The sequence below is a fragment of the Nicotiana tabacum genome, chromosome 17, assembly GCF_000715075.1.
Source record: "Nicotiana tabacum cultivar K326 chromosome 17, ASM71507v2, whole genome shotgun sequence".
Classification (NCBI taxonomy): Eukaryota; Viridiplantae; Streptophyta; class Magnoliopsida; order Solanales; family Solanaceae; genus Nicotiana; species Nicotiana tabacum.
The window spans coordinates 125,563,579-125,584,518 of NC_134096.1; the positions used below are offsets into that span (position 1 = coordinate 125,563,579).

General features: G+C 37.3%; 1 protein-coding gene across 2 annotated transcripts; it reads left to right on the forward strand.

Moving 5' to 3' along the window:
• Positions 1-9,816: 9,816 nt before the first annotated feature.
• LOC107766423 (exonuclease 1-like) lies at positions 9,817-20,206 on the forward strand. Of its 2 annotated transcripts, none has more exons than XM_075235031.1 (16): positions 9,817-10,181; positions 11,087-11,206; positions 12,000-12,123; positions 12,203-12,340; positions 12,456-12,665; positions 12,839-13,013; positions 13,104-13,177; positions 14,006-14,129; positions 15,479-15,654; positions 15,760-15,811; positions 15,890-16,258; positions 16,340-16,560; positions 16,671-16,719; positions 19,369-19,591; positions 19,683-19,874; positions 19,965-20,206. In XM_075235031.1, the coding sequence occupies exons 1-15, from the start codon at positions 10,021-10,023 to the stop codon at positions 19,762-19,764; spliced, it is 2,298 nt and encodes a 765-aa protein (XP_075091132.1). In that variant the 5' UTR covers positions 9,817-10,020; the 3' UTR covers positions 19,765-19,874; positions 19,965-20,206. The 2 variants fall into 2 exon arrangements, with proteins under 2 accessions (XP_075091132.1, XP_075091133.1); XM_075235032.1 differs by having other exon boundaries at positions 19,951-20,080.
• The last annotated feature ends 734 nt before the right edge of the window (positions 20,207-20,940 follow it).

Consider the following 20,940-nt stretch of genomic DNA (forward strand, 5'->3'; position numbering starts at 1 on the left):
ATTGCGAGATAACCAATCCCCGAATAATTATTTTTGCTATAATTTTTTTCCAACCAAGAACCCTAAAAAGTTGAGCACGTGGTTGCTACGGCTAACATTTCTATAATTTCCATGAAATCATTATTATATTATTTACTTGGAGTACTGCTTAAAGTGCTTTAAACATGAGTTATCCCTAGTGTCAATGTCAGTATCACACGTTTTTTTCTTTCTTTTGGAGTGGAAGGGGGAGAGGTAGAATTTTGGGAGAATATTCTTTTGATTTAATATGAAATATCAAATGACAGGAAAAAAATGATCAAACTTTTTATGGCCGGCTTACTTGGACTAAATACGGGACTAACATTTAGAAAAGTCATTAGCCTTTCCCGGTAGTATGTAGCAATTTTGTGGTGGAAAAAAATATGCTCAGCTGCTTCAATGCTAGTTTCACATATATGTCACTAATTACTATTGATGATACGACATTTATTAAGTAAATCGAATGTTTTTATTTTATCAAGGTGTTGAGCTAGCACGTTGACATCGACGTCATTGATGTGCTCATTGTGAGCATTACGCCAGTGATTTTATGGTGTTTTTCGCACAACTGACACTAGCTCCGTGAAATATTTTTTTATATTATACATTTGCAGATCCATATCTTACACATTTGGGTTCACAAAAATCTGGGACCACAAAGTTAGTTGTGCTAGACAAAAAATATGCCTAGTGTGAGGCGCAAAGTAAAAATTCTCTCTCTAGAATTTTGCTCTCAAAATTTTGCCGTCACTATAGCAGTGAATAGTGTGCGAACAGCCGCTATAGTGCAAAACAGTACGGTGAACAGTGCCAAACAATGGCGCGAACAGTGATTTCGCTACTGTTTCGCTGCTGCAGTGTAGTGAATAGTAGCATCGCTTCACTGTTCATCCAATGAAACAGTGATTCAATACTGTTTATCATGGAAAGCTGTGAGTTTGAGCTTCAATGGCCGCGATGGCCGGCGACCAGCCATCTTTTCCGTCTGGTGTGCCCTCCTCCAACATCGCCCAACCACAAACAACACCAATTATCAATCCACAAACTCTAGATTACTCAAAGATTTTGACACCCAACTCAACCAATCCTCCTGCGATGACTGCTGCCCAAGCTTCAGTGCAGTCCATCGCCCAATCATCTATGACAACAAACAACAATCCACAATCCATGGATTATTCAAAACTTTTAAAACCTACTGCCATTAATGCCCCTATACAAACCTTCGCTACTCTACCATTAAAACCAGTTGAGTTCCTTCACGGAAAACCAGTTGTGAAGTGGAAGAAACAAGAAGTGAAGCAATCTATCGTACAACAAGGACTTCAACTTGCAGTTCTTGGGAAATTTTCATATGGGAAGCCTGTTATTAGTGAATTACGTAAAGTGATTCCAATTCAATGTGAGATTAAGGCCATTATTCAGTTGGTTTAATTGAAGATAATCATGTATTGATTAGGTTGTCTTTATTGGAGGACTATGTTCATCTTCTTTCAAAGCCAGCTTTTTATTTAAAAGCTCAGTCAGACATGTGGCAGATGCATTGTACAAAATGGAATCCATGGTAGACACCTGATGAAGAGACTCACATTGCCACAGCTTGGAAGCTTTTTAGAACTGCCTCCTAATTTCTTTGGGAAGGAATGTGTATTTTTCTTAGCTCGTGTAGTTGGTAATCCACTACATGTAGACCTAGCCACTCAAAATAGGACTAGACCTAGTTGTGCTAAGGTGAAGGTGGAAGTTAACTTGTTAAGTAAGTTCCATCATCGTATTAAGATTGTGGAAGAAGCTGATGAATCTGGACCAAAAGAGTTCAAGTAGATCAGGATTAAGTATGACTATATGCCAAAATATTGCAAGCCTTGCAAAAAACAGGGGCATAGTGAGGTAGAATGCTGGGTAATTCATTCTGAATTACACAAGAGATTTGAAAAAGGTGTTGAGGAACAAAGCAAGGAGAAGACAGTTGTGGTGAGCTCTGATGCAATTGGGACTGCTGCAAATTCAACAAAGGTCCTAACTAGTGGAAAGGTGGTTGGTAAGCCTACTACTAATTATGCCAAGCAGGAATGGATGCAAGCAAGGGAGAACAAATACCAACGAGATAATAGGGGTCACATTGTTGACAACAAACAAGGAAAGGAAGCTGACAAGGGTAGAGGGAAGGCCAAAGTTGAGGAAGTTGCAACCAAGAACAAGTTTAATGCACTAGAGGTTGAGAAGTTCATCAGCATACTCTACAAATTACTGAAGGCAAAGGTGAGGATCATAGCAATGGTAAGAAGAAGGAACATGGGGAAAAGCAAGCTAAGAAGGGCCAGGAGAAGGAAAAGGAAGTCAATACTCAACATGTACATAAGCGTGTGAATAAGGAAACAGTCGAGAAGGTGGTGGAAAATGAGCATAATGGTAACTCTATTCCTTTTGGGATCCAGTCTTCAGTCCCTAAAGATGATCAAGAATTAGCTAAGGCTAATTCTAGTGTTCCTAGTGATCAACGTACTGATGAAAGGGCTAATAAGGAATCCACAATCGACTGGGTTCATAGAAGGTTTGGGTCTAGCAATGAGGAGCTAAAACAACTCAATGTGACCACAAACCAATCTTGTCATGAGATTCCATCTCAAATATTTAAATATTCTAGGCAGATTGAGGATCTTGATGAGGTAAACTCTACAAAGGTCTTATGGAGTGAAGCAGTTGAGGTTAAGGAAGATCAGTTGGGCACAACAAAGACAATAGAAGACAAGGTGAAGAAGGACAACAAGCCTAGTTCACATGGCGATAGGCTGGCGACGCCAGGCCTAAAGCCAGGCCCCCAAGGCGTTAGGCTGGTGACGCCAGGCTCACCAGGCGTTAGGCTGGCGACGCCAGGCCTAAAGCTAGGTTCACCTGATAAGGCAGCTATAGTAAACCCCAAACTGTAGTGCAACTAGAGAGATTTTGGCCTATGTAGATAGTGTTCCGGTATATGCATCGGAGAACAAACTTCATGGAGATGTTAATGTGAAGATTAGGGATGATATAATGGGTTCAGACCAAATTTCAGGCAATGGGAAGGGTGGTGATCTCACTAGAACAATGTATTTAGAGCAGACTGCTACAGTAACTCCTGGGCTAGGTAGTGTCTATGAGCTACAATTCAAGTTTCAGGGAATATGAATGGGCTGATGAGCGGGCAATTATTCCAAGAGCATCTGAGGAAATAAAGGAAGTGCCTATGGAATCTGGCACTGATCAAATTATGCAGCTACATCTTAGTGTTCCACTTAAGACTCCTCTACAACATTTACATAATTTAGTTACACACAATGTGATACTAATTGATGAAGACTTATTGAGAAAAAATCCAATGGTGGATGAAGGAGATGATGAATCAACTGCACAAAACGTCAAACAAGTGGCTAGGGAAGGGGATTTATCACCCACAACTAGTGCTAAAGGAGGTAATAAAACTAAGAAGAATCAGAGTAAAGATCCACCACAACCTTCAAGAATAATGTCCAGAAGGGCAGCTTCTCTATCTAAATAATGATGATCAAAACATTAATATGGAACATAAGGTCTGTGAATACACAACATGCCTTTCCTAGGGTGATCAACATGAATAGGGAGCATAATTTTTGTGTAGTTACATTGATGGAGCCTTTTCAAAAGAAGGGATTCATTGATAGATATAGAAGAAGGTTGAATATGGAGACTATTTATGCATATTAATGGGCAAATATGGTTATTCTTCGATGCAGTGATGGAATGGGAATTAGTGGATGATACTGAGCAATAGGTGACTGTGAGAGTGTTTCACCATGACCTAGGACAGCACATGATGATGACATTTGTTTATGCAAAATATTCAGCAATAGAGAGGTTGGAATTGTGGGATCACTTGTATTACTTAGCAAGTGATATGGAATTACCATGGTTGGTAGGAGGGGATTTCAATGTGGTATTGCATGAAGATGAGAAAAATAGGGTGACTTCCAGTACACCCTCCTGAATATGAGGATTTTGCACTTTGTATAAACTCTTGTGGTTTGCTTGAGCAAGGGTACAAAGGAAGTCCATTTACATGGTGGAATGGGAGCTCCAATGCTGAGTGTATATTCAAGAAATTGGATAGGATTTTTGTGAATTTTCCATTTCAGAACATGTTGCCAACTATTGAAGTTGAGCATCTAATCAAAACTGGATCAGATCATGCACCATTTCTAATGACATGTGGGGTGCAGACAACCAATTTTGTCAAGCCTTTCAGGTTCTTGAACTTTTGGACAAAGCATGCTACATTTATGGATGTGGTGAGGCAGAATTGGGAAGCTGATTTCATAGGGGATCTGTTTTTTATGTTCAAGCAGAATATCAAGAGGGTAAAGGCAGCACTTTCAAAATGGAGTAGGGAAACATTTGGTGATATTTTCAAGCAATTGGCTATTTTGGAGGACATTGTTAAGATAAAAGAGATGTTGTTTGAAGAAGAGCCTACAACTGAGAATATGATTGTTCTTCAAAAGGCTCAATCTGAATTGAAGAAATACTTGAGTATTGAGGAGCAGTATTGGAAGCAAAAAGCTGGGATGACTTGGTTTGCTGAAAGAGATAGGAATACAAGTTTCTTTCACAATCATGTCAATGGAAAAAGAAAGAAATTGCAACTGGAGAGGATCAAAAGTGGCAGTGGGGTATGGATTGAAGACCAGGAGCAATTGGCTACAACTGCAGTGGACTTCTATCAAAAACAGTTCACAAATGAAGGTGATGCTTCTGAATTTTCCTTGCTCAATAATGTGCCTTCGATGGTCACTATGGATCAGAATTTGGAACTTAGCAGATTGCCAACAATTTAAGAAGTAAGGGCAACAGTTTTTTAGCTCAGTGGGGAGAGTGCTAGTGGTCCTGATGGATTCACTGGCCTGTTTTATCAAACATGCTGGGATGTTGTTAGTGTTGATATACACATCATGGTGCTACACTTCTATGGAGGAGCTGCATTGCCTAAATCCATCACTCACACCAATCTAGTGTTGCTACCCAAGAAACCTAGAGTTGAGACCTTCTCTGACTTAAAACCTATTAGTTTAAGCAACTTCATTAACAAGGTCTTGTCTAGGGTGTTACATGACATATTGGAGAGTTTTCTGCCATCTCTAATATCCCCTAATCAATCCGGATTTGTAAAGGGTAGGAGTATATTTGAGAACATTTTATTGACTCAGGAAATTGTCACTGACATAAGGTTAAGGGGAAAGCCAGCTAATGTGGTGATCAAGCTTGATATGGCTAAGGCCTATGATAGGGTTTCATGAAAGTACTTATTGCATGTGCTAAGGAAGATGGGGTTTTTTAGCACTTCATCAACATGGTATGGAACTTGATATCAAATAACTGGTATTCAGTATTGGTAAATGGGCAGTCCTCAGGGTTCTTTAAGTATATAAGGGATGTGAAACAAGGGGATCCCCTATCTCCAGCATTGTTCATTCTGTCAGCTGAGGTACTTTCCAGGTCTTTGAATAAGCTCTTTGAAGACAAGTCATTTGTGGGATTTGGAATACATAAGTGGTCTGATCCTTTAAACCACTTGGCATATGCTGATGATACGATAATCTTTGCATCTGCTCATCCTCCCTCCTTGAGAAAGATTATGGCAGCGTTGGGGAACTATGAGAAGATATCAGGTCAGATGATCAACAAAGATAAGAGTTCATACTACATGCATTCAAAGGTTGCTAATGGATTGTTTCAGGCAATTGAAGCTATTATAGGATTTGCAAGAGGTAAATTCCCCTTCACATATATAGGGTGTCCTATTTTTTACACTAGAAAGAGGAAGGACTCTTATGAGGATCTTATCAAGAAGGTGAAGGCTAAATTGCATTCATGGAAAGGAAAGCTGCTGTCATTTGGAGGAAAGGCAACACTCATCTCTAGTATGTTGCAAAGTATGCCAGCTCACATGTTATCAGTCCTTGATCCACCAAACAACATCCTTGGGCATCTATATAAGACTTTTGCTAGGTTCTTTTGGAGCACAAAGGAAGAAGGGAGAAGCAGACACTGGGCTTCATGGCAAAATCTTTGCCTTCCTAAAGAGGAATGGGGCCTAGGTTTTAGGTCCTTGCATGATGTCTCAAGGGCATTGTTTGCTAAACTATGGTGGAGGTTTAGGACCACGAAATCTTTGTGGTCTAGTTTCATGTGGAATAAGTATTGCAAGAAGGAGCTACCAACAATGGTGCATTTTAGGGGAGGGTCTCATGTTTGGAGACAAATAGTGAATGCTAGGGAAGAAGTAGAACATGAGATCGTATGGGAATTGAAGAGTGGAACCACTAATATTTGGCATGAAAATTGGACTGGATTGAGTGTACTTTATCATGTATTACCTGAAGACTTTCCAATCAATAAAGATCTTCAGAAGGTGGCAGAACTGCGGCAAGGGGAAGCATGGGATGATCAACTGCTAGATCAAGCTTTCAATGAGGAAATTGCAGAACATATAAGGCTAAATGTGCATTATGAAGGCAGTGAGAGATATTGGGATAGGCCATACTGGATGCCAACTCCTTCAGGCAAGTTCAGTGTTAGCAGTGCTTGGCAAATATTAAGACATAGGGCTGATCCTAAACATGAATTCAAGTTAATGTGGATTAAAGGTTTGCCATTTAAGATATCCTTATTTTTGTGGAGATTGTGGAGGCAGAAAATAGTCACTGATGACATGTGGAAGAGGCAAGGGAAAATGGTGATGTCTAGGTGTTGGTGTTGTCAGCAGTCCCAAGAGGAATCCATTGAGCATATGTTTGTCACAAGTCCTACTGCCTCTAAGGTATGGAACTTGTTTATGGGGGCTGCTGGAATTATTGTACAATTAATTCAATTGAAGTAGATTATAAAGCATTGGTGGTATGCTCAGTATTGTCTAAAATTAAAGCCACTATTTCAAGCAGTACCAACTATCATCACTTGGGAGCTTTGGAAGAGAAGAAATGCAGGTAAACATGGGGGGTTAGTGTCCACAAATAGGGTGATTCATGAGACAAATAGGACATTGCATCAACTGGCAAGGGTGAGGTATGCTTGGATGCCTAATATTCCATTGTTATGGCCAGACGTGATTCAATACTTTGAAGGATATAAACCTATATTGATCACTACAAGAGTAACGTGACATCTTCCTTGTCATGGTTGGTACAAATGTAATAATGATGGAGCCTCAAAGGGCAATCCTGGACCTAGCTCCCTAGGCTTTTGTGTGAGGGATGATGAATGTGATGTGGTGTATGCTAGGGCAGTGGACCTGAGAGTGACAACTAATGTGGTAGCTGAAGCTAAGGCTATTCTTCAAGGGTTGGAATACTGTGTGGAGCATGATCTTCACCCTTTCATATTGGAGGCTGATTCATTGGTGATAGAATGGGAATGGGATCCTCCTTGGGTAATTACACAGGATGTGAAGAAAATTATAGAGATGAAGGACAACTTCAATGTGATCTTTCAACATGTGTTCAGAGAAGGCAACTCAGTGGCAGATTTTATAGCTAACATTGTGTTTTCTTTTGCAGGTACATCTGAGTTTCATTCATTATCTGAACTGCCTAGTGCAGAGAGGAGGTTGATCAATCTAGAAATATCTCAATCACCTAACCTTAGGGTTAGGATAGCAAAGAGAAGAACCCTAGACTAATGGCTTCACAGGATTGGACTATGCACAAACCTGCATGTTTCTTTGTCTCATTCGGTATGCTATTAAGGTGCTTCCCAATGGTATTAGCATGGTCTCATGCTCATTCTGTGGTGCTTTGATAGTGTACAGAAAAATGCGATAAGCAGGTGTGGGATGGTACAATTTATCCTACTTCTGATATGTCCAAATACTAAGAAAAACGATGAATCCATCATATGGTATTTCTGGAGATTGTTGAATCATTTCTCAGTGGTATTAGCATGCTTTCATGCTCAATCTGAGGATGGTTTAGCAATATTTAGAATGATGTCTATATTAAAGGTTCTAGTAGGGAAGGATCTGAGCTTACAAGATCACAAAAAGGCATAGTTTTAAAGCCTGCTTAAAGCCAACTCATTTCTGGCTATTGCCTTGCAAAGCCAGCCTAAAGCCAGCTCATGCCGGGCTTCTGCCTTACAAAATCTGCTAAAGCCAGCTCAAGCCTGGCCTTTGCCTTGCAAAACCTGTTAAAGCCAACCCAAGCCTGGCTTTTACCTTGCAAAGCTTGCTTAAAGCTAACTCATTTCTGGCTATTGCTGTGCAAAGCCGGCCTAAAGCCAGCTCATGCCTGGTTTTTGCCTTGCAAAGCCTGCCTAAAGCCAGCTCAAGCCTAGCTTTTGCCTTGCAAAGCCTGCTTAAAGCCAGTCCAAGCCTGGCTTTTGCCTTGCAAAGCCTGCCCAAAGCTAGGCTCCTCTTTTACACATTAATCTTGATGAGTGAGCACATGATTAATACTTGGACAAAATCAGTTCACTGCATATGGAGATCATATAGTAGCTACAATTGGAAGACTATGCTGGCTTCAACTCTGTGGTGGAGATGTTTGGAATTCATTTTAGCCTATGGACAATATACCCTGGTGCCTAGTGAGAGCTTGATAGGTGCTGCTTGGTATTTGCCAATGGCAATTGGATTCACATACACTCACAGGAGAAGGAAGCATTCAGCTTATTATGTTGTAATAGCTAGTTCATTAGATTTTAGCTTATCTATCTTTTTAATAGCTAGTAGCTTCATGCAACTTCTATTTTGGTTTGGACATCTTGTAAGCTTTGGACCAATTTTGGAATTTTATTTATATATTTTGCCTAGTGGTATAGTTGCTTTTAAAAAAAAGAAAGTAAAAAGGGATTTTTATACAAATAGCCGGCCATATTCATTGTTTACTTTTTTTAGCCATATACATAAATTATACATTGATTATACACAACTATACATATATAATACATAAATTATACATATATTATACCTCCACCGGCTATTTTTAGTTTAAGTGGTTGGATGAATGGCTATTTAGGTTAATTCTTCAAGTAAAAACTTCCGCATTCACGGGATAGTACTTTAGTTGAAAGGTAGAATTGATCATGAATAAAATATACTCCATCAGGTCCGTTTTAATTGATTTTTAGCCTTTTTCACACATATTAAGGAATAAATATTTTATCATTAATTAATAGTAAAATTAATCATATTAACCTTAGTTTGTTCATTGAAAATACAACAAATACTTTTAGGCTCTTTGGGGCAACTTTGGAAAAAAAAAAAAAAATTCTTCATGATATCTGAAAAAATCAAATATCGTGGACCACAGAAAAAGTCCGAAAAATCAATTAAAGTGGATCTCAAGGAGTAAATTTTAAGCGTTCGAACATTAAAATTATTTCAAAGTTAGAAAGTTTTTGGAGAAAAAAGTTGTTTGATTGAAATTTTTCTCGTGATGCCTTTTGAATGAAGTGTCTTAAAGGCACCTTTTTAGCAACAAGGTCTTCTCATACTCACAAAACAATCCAAAGTTTAAAGAAGTTTTTGCAAGAAGAGATTTTCCTGAATTGTCCAAAAGTGAAAGTATCTTCCAATTTTGGCATTAATGATTATTGTGAATATACTTTAGTTGAAAGAAAAGTGAAAACATTGTTACGTGTTCAATTCCCGACTTTCCATATATATTCCCGAAATTGAAAAATCACCTTCCCCTCCTTAAGAGTGGAAAATCCTTGACCCGAAGAAGGAGGAAAAGAAAAATAGCAGAAAAAAAAGAGAGAAAACTGAAAAGTACTATTTTCCAATTAGATACCACAAAAACTGCAAAATTCCATAGACGCCCCAATTACTGCACTCTCAAAAAACACTTCCCGCCATTCCTCTTTCTCCCTCGTTTCTAAATTCCACCCCTATCTATCAAATGGGTGCTCAGAAATTAGGGCTAACAGCAATTCCAGCTCAAACCCATTTCTCAAAATTGCAAATATTCTTTAATTGAGTACGCCAACAGAATAATGGGTATACAAGGGCTTTTGCCCCTCTTGAAATCAATAATGTTACCCATAAACATTAAAGAATTGAAGGGTTGCAGTGTAGCTGCTGATACATATTCTTGGCTTCACAAGGGTGCTTTCTCTTGCAGCAAAGAGCTCTGCAAAGGCATCCCCACTACCAAGTATTCATCTTTCTTTCTCCTTAATATTTCATTTCCCGCTGATCTTTTTTTATTTTTGTGTTATTTTTATTTTTCGGTCAAAGAATTTTTTTTCTTTTTTCTTTTTCTTTTGTTCTTGATTTGTCTTGTAATTTGTGCTACTAAATATTCAATGGGGGAGGGATTATGTGTTTTTTTTTTTTTGGTACGTTTTTGTTTCTGTTATTTCATTCTTCTGAAGTTTTGTGATTTGATGTTCATGATGGGGTCCTTGGTATGTCTTTTTTCGTGGTATGTGTTTTGTATTTTTCTCTTTCTCTTGATCTTTCTCTTGCAATTATGTGAAATGTGGAAAAAGTAAATGAATTTTTTAACTAAATTTTGATTTAGCTGATGATTAATGCAAAGGGACTATAAATCTCAATCCATGTGTATATACCAATTCTTGAACAGGACATATTTGCTTTGCTTTCTGTATTCACGATAGCAATGAGATTTAACAGGATAGTTGCTATGGATTTTATAATACCTTCATTTCTTGGTTTGACCGTTTTAGTTTGCTAACTAGTATTCATATAGAACAATGGCCCGACAAGCTTTATGTGCTTTTAGAAGGAAACAACATTGTGCTTGTCTATTTTGGGCAGATTAATTGTTAAGATCACATTAGTAAAATACTCTACTCCCAATATATTATACATTTCACATTAAGATTAGAATTAGTTGAGATCAGAAGTGTGAACTACCTTTGGAGAAGTAAACAAAGTTTCATCTCTCACTAATACAGTCAACATTGCGTTGGAAGTCTTAGAAAGTTCTTTCTTCGAAGATGAAACTCTAATGAATGGCTGAAAAGACTGAAGTGTAAATAGTTCAGTTTAGCCTAATGCAAACTCTGACAATGTTTCCGCTGTATTTTCTTTTAGGCATATTGATTATTGCATGCACAGAGTAAATCTATTACGCCATTATGGTGTCAAACCTATTCTTGTGTTTGATGGAGGTCCCTTACCAATGAAGAATGACCAGGAGAACAAGCGGGCAAGGTACTTATAACCTCCTAACTTTTACGTCTACGTTGTAAGTTCCTTTTAATTTTTTAAATGAACTAATTAGAATTTTTGATATATTGCATCTAGTTTATCCATGAAAATTGCAAAAAGGAAAAGGATAATTAGCTCATATCAACTCCAACCATGCCCTTAAAGCTAAATGTCTATTTAATCTTTTTACTTGGCTCAATCAGGCTTTGCGATCATTTTCTGGACCGTGGCTGCTCCTTAGTTTTAACATAGGTTTTTTGTTGATGTTCATGAGCAGTCACACTCTATTTACTTGTACTCTCTTTTGTTTTGCATCTTCTAGATGCCTTTAATGAAAGTGTCTTACTTCATTAAAAAAAACGTACCAATGAGTTATTTCCATGCTTTGCATTTACTACTTTTTACTCCGTTAGCATCAGATTCGTTATTGTATCCCAAAGCACTTCCTTTGTTGGCTTTGTATAGCTGTAGATTTCTTACCCCATACCTCCGCAGTACTTCGGTTTCATTGCAACATCCCATATAATAATGGAACTTGGGTTGATCACCATTCCCTTCCTCCTAACTTTGTCCAGTTGTTTGACTACTTTACCTGTAATTGGGAATAGTTACCCTATTGAAGGTTACTGCTCCTTCCATGTTGCCAACATCTAATCAAATCTTTCAATCACCTTTACCGCACCTCTCTTGCCTTGATGTCCAGCCCTTAAAGGTAGTAAGGAATACCTTAATTTGCATTCCTCAATCATGGCAAGCTCTTTAGTGTTGCTAACTTCATCCCCATATTTTCCTGCAGGTCTAGGAAAGAAAACCTTTCTCGTGCGATAGAGCATGAAGCTAATGGAAACATGACTGCTGCTTATGAGTGCTATCAAAAGGCGGTTGATATATCACCTTCAGTGGCTCACGATCTCATACAGGTACTAAAATCCATCATGATTTCACTACGGTTAACAAGTCAACCTTTTGTTTCTCATAATCTAATATATGCATTTGAAGGTCCTAAAGCGAGAAAATGTATGTTACATAGTGGCTCCTTATGAAGCAGATGCTCAAATGACCTTTCTGGCCATCAACAAACAGGTTGATGCAGTTATAACCGAGGATTCGGATTTAATAGCATTTGGTTGTCCTAGGGTAAGCTTTTGGCTGTTTTAATGGCGAACTTTTGTTAAAAAAAGTTTTCCTTTTATTTGTTACAATTTTTTTGTACTTCATCGTGGAAGTCCTGCTAATTTCTTGTTGAATCCAGATCATTTACAAAATGGATAAGTTTGGGCAAGGTCTTGAGTTTCGGTGCTCTAAGCTGGATCAGAATAAGGAACTAAATTTAACAGGTTTCACAAAGCAGATGCTTCTAGAGATGTGTATCTTGAGCGGTTGTGACTATTTGCAGTCCTTGCCTGGAATGGGCCTAAAAAAAGCTCATGCACTTATAAAAAAGTTCAAGAGCTATGACAAGGTGAATATTATTGGAGCATTAAAAATGTTGACTTCCCTAGAAAAAATTGTACTTAGTAATTTGCCAAAGTCTGATCCTGCTTCCTCAGTTTGCGTATCTTATCTATTGGCTTGCATTTGGTATTGAGCATTTACGTAAGCATGATAATTGGATACTAATTTGCTTATTTACAGGTCATTAAGCACTTGAGGTACAATACTGCTGCAGTTTCTCCTCTGTATGAAGAGTCTTTCAAGAAAGCAATTATGACCTTCCTGCATCAACGAGTTTATGATCCCATTACTGAAGATCTGGTTCATTTGTCTGAGCTCTCTGTCTGTGGTAGTCAAGATCTAGATTTCCTAGGCCCATATCCTTCCAAATTTAGTCATGATGCAACTTAGATGCATGTAACAATCTATTTCCTTTTTTTTATGAGTCATTCCTTAACTAGGAGAACGCTGATACAAACAGAAGTTGCTCAAGGAATAGCAAAAGGCAATGTTGATCCTTTCACTATGATGCCATTTCAGGTATTTAGTCCTATTTCATTTATTAAAATTTCTTGCTTTCAATTCTCATGATTTAGAAGACCAATAACTTTTGGTTGCCATACCTACAGTCCCCTTCAGATTTACGCACTACTGCATTTATGCTCTAGCTTCAGTGATATTCATGTTTCTATTAAACTGAAGTTTGAAGGGAACTCTAGGCAGCCTATGGTTTACCATCTTGGTAAAATACTACTTCTGCCCTACTTTCATTGACCTATTTTATTTTTTTGTCCCTTCCAAAAAATTGACCTCTTTCTAATATGACACTTTCTTCTCCAACTAATCTTGCCTAATAAATGGATACTACGTTGTATCATTTAAAGCTGTTGCAACAACCTTCCAACCAATTCTCTACCCTATTGTATTTTGGAGTGTACTTTTAAGCCCTTCTCCACCAAACTCAGTATAAGATTCGCTTGAAAATTACTCTTGAACTCTGTGAAAGTCGATGCAGGTCAATTAAAATGGGACAGAGGGAGTAATTGAACATAGGGCCATAATCTGAGGGATATATGGACGTTATCTCTTGTTCTTGTGACGATATGCATGACGGCATGAAACTTATTGGTTTTTCTTCATATATGGCATCTTTCCTCTGCTGCGCTTCTTGTTGTGTGTCTTCCTCTTTTATGATTATCTCCATTTAAATGCAAATGAAAAAAAATTCTTTTTAATTTTATGAAAATTGGATGAAGATAGTGTGCTGCTCTGTAACTTCCGACAACTGTTTCTTTCCTTTTCTTCTCCCTAAGTATATTTCATATCAAGTTTATAATACTTCTAAGTTGTGGAATTTCAATTCACCAGAAAGAATGCAATGCTGCTGAACTGGTGCATAGCAGGACTTATGAACTGAATGACTTCAAAGTGGAAGGTGAAAGGAGGAAGCTTGATTTGCCTGCACAAAAAAATCTCCTAACCAACTACTTCTGTATCCTATTGTACAAGTACTTAGCTTTACACTGTTACTGTCATTGGAAGCTCAAAGCATCATTAAGGGTGATTTTTTCTTTTTCTTTATGTTTACGACAAAGCAGTTATTTAGCAACGTACCTTGTATATTTAGGAGGAAAGCAGCCTAAAGGTAGCTGAACATACATCATTTATCTTCCTCCTGTTTATGATGTAAAATGGCATTTCGTAAATATATCCCTTTTTTTCTTTTTCCTGAATACATTAGGACTATATATCAGGTCTGACTGGTTGGCGACGTGTATGTCAGTGTAGGGATAAGTACGAGACTTAGATAACCTCTGATTTTAGAATATTACTTCCCAATATTAGAATCAAAAAGGCCAGTATAGAGCTGGTTGAGTATAGAGGGTTCATATAGTTGAATCCAACTAGTTTAGGATTGAGGTATAGTAATTTTAGTTTGATTTCTCCCAGCTATTGCTGAGAACTTACATCCAGACATTTGAATCTGGCATTGGAGGCTTAGATTTTTGTAGGATTCAATGCTTTGCAGATTCTAGATTTGTATGATACCCCTGAAACTTTAAGTTTAGCGCAGCTGTAAAACTTTTGAAGCATTGCGGTGTCCTAGATATTCTTTGAAAGTCAAAGAATTTCATTCATACGACCAATGTGGTATGAATATTAAAAGGTGCTGTATTACATGTATGCCTCTGGCCTCCCAAGAATCTAGCTAATTGTATATACAAAGAGGAATTCCTCTTTACACCAGCATAACAAATAAAATAAAATAGAAGGGAGCTCTTAACATCCTTATAAAAAAATAACAATGAATCCTCTCATCCACTAAAAATCATTCTATTCTCTCTACACTAGTCAACACACAAAAAGGTGATCTTCCCATAGTTCTTCCTTCATATTGTTTTGGGACCCCGAAGGACAATAGCACATGATTCAAAACTTGGTGGATGATGGGCCCACCCCTTTACCAACTTACGAATTCCTTTCACCTAGCATCTTCACTCTCCAGGTTGTCATAGCATCTGCCACTGTTTTAGGAACTACCTAGTGAAACTTGAATATAGAGCATATTATGCCATATAAATCCTAAGCAAAAAGAACAAACAAAAGAATGTTGCTGTAAACACTTTCTTTAGGTGGATGATGATATTCTTTTGAGAGCTTCTAAATAATGACCTTCGAACACAAATGTCAGCAATGCACTATATTGAGGAGCAAAGATGCCCAAGGTAGTTGAACATAGATCATTTCTCTTCCTCCTGTTTATGGCGTAAATCTGCATTTTGTAAAATCTTTTCCCGATACTTTGTTTGATAGGTCCCTGTGCTCCTTAACTATTTATAGGCACTGCTTCTCTTGAAGCAAAGCAGAAATTTAGGGCACCGAGAACTAGCCCTGTTCATCCAAATTCAGAGATTGGAGTGTCAAACCCTTGGGCAGACAGTAAGAAAGCTGATTCTCCTAAATTCGTGAGCTTGCCAATGTCCTCGCCTGATCTTCTGGGTGTATCTTCTGCTCCGGTGAGGAAAGACAGTTTTGCAGTTAATACTCTGAGAATAACATTGTTGTATCATATTGGAATTCTGATTGCATCTGTCTGAATAGTAGAATTTTCTTCTCTTTAGGTAGATGATATTCTCTTGAAAGCTTCCAGGTGTTTGGAGTCAAAAAGTCAAGGTAAATATACAGATTTTTTTTAGAACATCAATAACAATAAGTGCAGTTAAACACTCTTTCCGTATATCCTCTGAGCAGGACGACTGGAAGAGGAAGAAAATGCAAATTATATAGGACTACAACCTGTTCCGCTACAGCATCCAATATGTAAACCCTGCATGACATCGAGTAAGGAGCGTGCTTTAGATTTGAGCGAGAGCACAATAGAAGCTGAAAAAGGAAAAGTGATAGTGAGGAGCTCCTATTTTATGAAGAATAAGAAAAAGGAAGATAATCAGGATGATAAGAGTGAGATAAATGGGGCTGCCAATGATAGATCTCATAGAAGTATTCAGGAGAATGATTGTGATTCTATGTCAGATGCAAGGGATGAAACAGTAGCAGCAGTAGTTAAAAATACCATTGTGCGGAGTTCTTATTTTCAGCATAAGCCATCAGCAGGAAATGGTTGGTACATTAATAGTTTTAATCTTTTTATTAAGGATGATGCTCCTGATGACACAATAAATTCATTTTTGGTTCCTTTAGGTGATACTGAACAGAGCAAAGAGAACAAAAGAGTAATAGTAAGGAGTTCTTATTTTCAGCACAAGCGATCAGCAGGAACAAAAGAGAATGAAAATTGTCAGGACAACTCGCATGTTCCTGCTGAGCTGCAACATACCAGTCCCAAGGCTTCTTCAGGAAATGACTGCTGTGAAGTGAGATTAAAGAAAAGAAAGGTTACCTTCATTGACACTGCTCAAACCGTAAGTTCCTTTTCCAGTGATGTGTCTCTTCCTTTCATCTTCACTTTGTTTTGATGCAAAATTTAGTCAAACTTGCAGCTTGTTACACCAAATATGTCTTTCTTTAATAGGAAAGTGAGAGCGCTGAATATTTAGAGGCTGAAATATCTGCCGATCAAGGTATGTACAAGGCGAAAGGCAATATTTTGAACTCACTGGAGATGTGAAAATTATTTTCCTCGAATAATTGTTTCTCTCCTCAATTTGATACTCCTAATTTTTGTTGATACTGCTGGAGCTGTGCACTTACTTTTTCGTAACAGCTAATGTATCTGGGGATGCTAACCAAATACTACTGTATATAATTGAAAAGCGGAAATAAAAGATCAATTAACAAGTTAGCGGTAAGAGTTTATTTTCTTCTATGTACAGTGTTGTAGATATGAAGGTTGTGGTTAACTATACTGCAATTCATCAATACTAGGGAAGGTTGGAACTTTGCAATTGAAAAAAGCAGAATCACACATGTCATTTGGTATTAGAACATGTGTTTTAGTGATGGTTACTGATATAAGTTTTATATATGGCACTAGTGCAATTCCCCTATTAGAAATATCAAAGGTTTTGTTCCTCTTTTTGGCACTTAGAAAGCTGGATTCTGTCTTGCTCATGGCTGAAAAGAGGAAAAACTCATTTGATGTTGTTGGCAAATACTGGTGATCAGAGTTCCATGAATTAAAGAATAGGAAAAAAGATGGTTTTGCTTGCTGATAGACAGTTAGTGAAAGAGGCTAAGTCGAAAAAAATTAGACTATGAGGAATTCCACCTAAAAGGAAGGAATGATCTGGGGGAGGAGGTTTCAGTCCGTACAGGCAAGCAATGTGGTGCTTAATTGAGAGGCTTGACAGGAATAAGGTCTTTTTCTTACTTACTACAAATTGGTAGAGTTTGTGGTAAGATTATAGTACTGAATTTGTCTTAGGAGAGATTGAGGAGGTTAAAGGAATTCAGACGTTCAAGTATTTTTGTTTAGTTGCAAGCAACATTAGATGAGATCTGTCCTCCAAAGTTCATCTTTATCCAATTTACCAATATCTGTGTCCTTCGGATGTTAGGAAATGACTAGGGATCTCAAGGGCATGTCAAAGGACTCTCATTGTAAAAAGGTTCTCTTTATTTTCTTGTCGTAAACTTTTAGGTTGAAGTCCCATCTTTCATATTCATGTCTTTGTCTCTTCACTCTTGTCAAATTGTCTACAGTTTTAACCCTTTTACAGTCAGGGTGAAAGTTTTTGTTTAACTTTGTTATGCTGTGCTTCTTAAACCTTTTGAATTCCTTTCAGATCCTTCAGAAAACTATTACTCCTTATCTTTCTTAGTCTGAGTAGTCACAGATCCTAAGCTTTAGCTTTGGCTTCTTTGTTTTGGAATAAAAAGGGGTTCTCAGCAACCAAAGCAGCAAAAACTGGAATGCGATACTCTTTTCTTACCAAAAAGAATGACGTCTTTCACTTTACAAGGTCAAATTGATCAAATTTTCCATCCTTTTTCTGACATCGATTAACTTGTCATTTAGAAATATAAGTTTAATGTTTCAGAGTATGATAAAAAAAGAACAATAACCACAACTTTTACAAATAAAATAGGTAATAAAAATAAAAATAGAAATAGGAGGAGACCTTTTCTCCTTCCTGATGTACTCTTTTTTTTTTTTTTGGTAACTAAAGATTTCATTAATTACCAGAGTAATTACAATGAAGAGCCATATCCAGACTACATCTCAGTCTGCTACCTAAGTATGGACTATTACAGAACCAAACAAAATAACTATAAAGCTACCAGAACTAATCTAAATGGTAAGCTGCTGGACCTGAGCTTTAATTCTAGTAGAAGCCCTGATGTTACATATGTATGCTATCTCCCTAACTAGCTGAATGTGACCCTTTGCTATTTACTCAAATCTCCTCTGATTCCTCTCAATCCACATGGTATGCACCCATTCAGTATAAGCCAGTTTGAAGATCTGAGCTCTTTTTGATTTGCCTTTTGCTTCTTTGATGATCCACTTCTCCAATTGCTCCCATCGCGAGGTCCTGAAATTATGGACTTGCAACCATTTTAACACATCGCAAGGTCCTGATGTACTCTTTCTGTACCAACTTGGTACTATTTAATAATAATCCTTTACTTTTTCATCTCAATTTTTTTCAGTAAACTGTTGTTTAAGAAACATTTCATTTTTGACGTTGTAGCTTGGTTAAACCGAAATTGTAAGAGTCTAGGAGTACATGTTGGACACCTTATCAAAAAAAAAGGAGTACATGTTGGACTTAACCCTAATGACATGCAACAATCTGGAAGTTGTTACAGAATTCTATATCCTCATGATTTGTTGCCTGGAATTGCCATAAGAATGCAAATGTATTTCTTTGGCAGTAATTAAAGATCCTTCTTTTTTTTGTTCTCGCCAATGAACTTTTCGCCGGTAAACATTTGATTTGTGCTTGCAATTAGGACAGTATAGTTGAGATGTGCTATATTGGACATATTTCTTGAGGACGGTGCTTCAATTTTCCATGACTTGACTCTTCAAGTCATTTGGATGATCCGATGATTTTCTTAGCTTCTCAAGCGATTGTAGTTCTGTTCCATGCGATAATTTGAACACTTAATATATTTTCTTATCTTTTCTTATTCTTTACCATTTCTTACAATGAAAAGGTTTTGTCATACAATTATGAAGAATCTCCTTCATCCACATGCTTTTGTTGGTTACCTTTACTGAGATCTCTTTACAGGAGAGACATCATAACATCTTTGTATTTCAGGCAACTTCATCTCCGACCTGGATGATTCCACTAACGAAACAAAGGACGGAGAAGGGAAATTTGGTTCCAACATCTCTCATTTAGGACGTTATTCTCAAATAGCAGAGAAATCAATAGAAAGTTTTGTTTCAGTCATATCATCGTTTAGATTCACCTCAAATGGTTCTCGAGCCAGTGGACTCCGAGCCCCTTTAAAAGATATTAAGAATACAAGCACCAACAGGTAAGCAATATTTTAGACATCTGAGTTTAGGTTTAGCTTAAAAAATTGTCTGCTTTTTGTTGCCATCTCTGAATTTACTTTTTGACTGAAGGTCCGCTAGTAACCTGGATCTAAGCAAGTTCGTATACAAGCCAACAAATCAGAAGCGATCATTAGCACGTCGTAAAGTTTAAAACTTGCAACTATACTGCCTGCATTTGCATATACTGAATTCAGCAGCTCTCAGATTGATAAATATAAATTTCAGTCAGCACCAGCTCCTGCTAAATTTCCATTTTTATTGGTGAGTGGACATTCTTGGCTAAATTCACAGTTTCTTTTTGCCTCTTAAGTTTTCTAGATAACTAATACTCTGTCAGTTTCTTTGATTCAGGGTCAGCTCTGATTGGGAACTATTGTGGAGAAGCCATTGTTTTTGCTTTTTTGGCTGCCCAAAATCTGAAGGTTCTCATCACATTCCTTGTAATTTTACTGAGAAATATTGTAGAGAAGCTATACTTTAATTCATTCCATGAGGGTTCATATTTGCTTTTCTTGTTATATCTGAATTGCAACATATTTGTGTCTTGTAATTGACTTCAACCTTCACAGAATGAATAATGTAGGATTAGATGATTTAAGAGTGCGAGATTTGATTGATCTTCAAAATAATCATGTTTGGGAAATCTAATGTACACCTGATTATAATTTCACCATACCTCCGAATAAGGTTATAGTATGTTTTACTGATACAGGTTACGTATTTTAGAACGAGTATTGGTGTAGTGGCAATGAATGCCTTTGTTTTATGAGCAATCTTTTGAAACCATGCAAAAGAGAATTTTCTAACTGAAACTTATTTGCTCAAGTTTTTCTCCAGATATCTTTGTAAGGGCTTTCTCAAACTTTGCTTTTGAAGAGATAGTTTTAGGGTGTATTTATTTTTCTTTAAAAAAGAAACACTTTCAAAACACTGCAAATCCTTAAAAATAAAACTATAACTATTCAAAGACGTTTTCTTTCTGTAAACTAATTTTGCTCCAAAGTTATTCAAACAGTTTCGTATGGGTTGGGTACAGTGAATGGTTCCACTGTGAAGTCCAATCAAGGATGTCTTAAGAGACAACTTTTCTTCCAACATTTATCAATAGACCCCATGAACTAATCATACACTAATATTCTTAGTATAAACAACAAATTTCTTTCATCGTAGGTCCTATGTTTGGTCCAATTCTTTGCTATTTTTAAAGAAATATTCCTTTCATGTGGATAACTTTCACCTGTCAAGTGTTTTCCCATCACCACTGCTTCGAAAATGATATTCCAAGAGGTTCACTCATGTTTATGTATGTATTATAATATAAAATGCT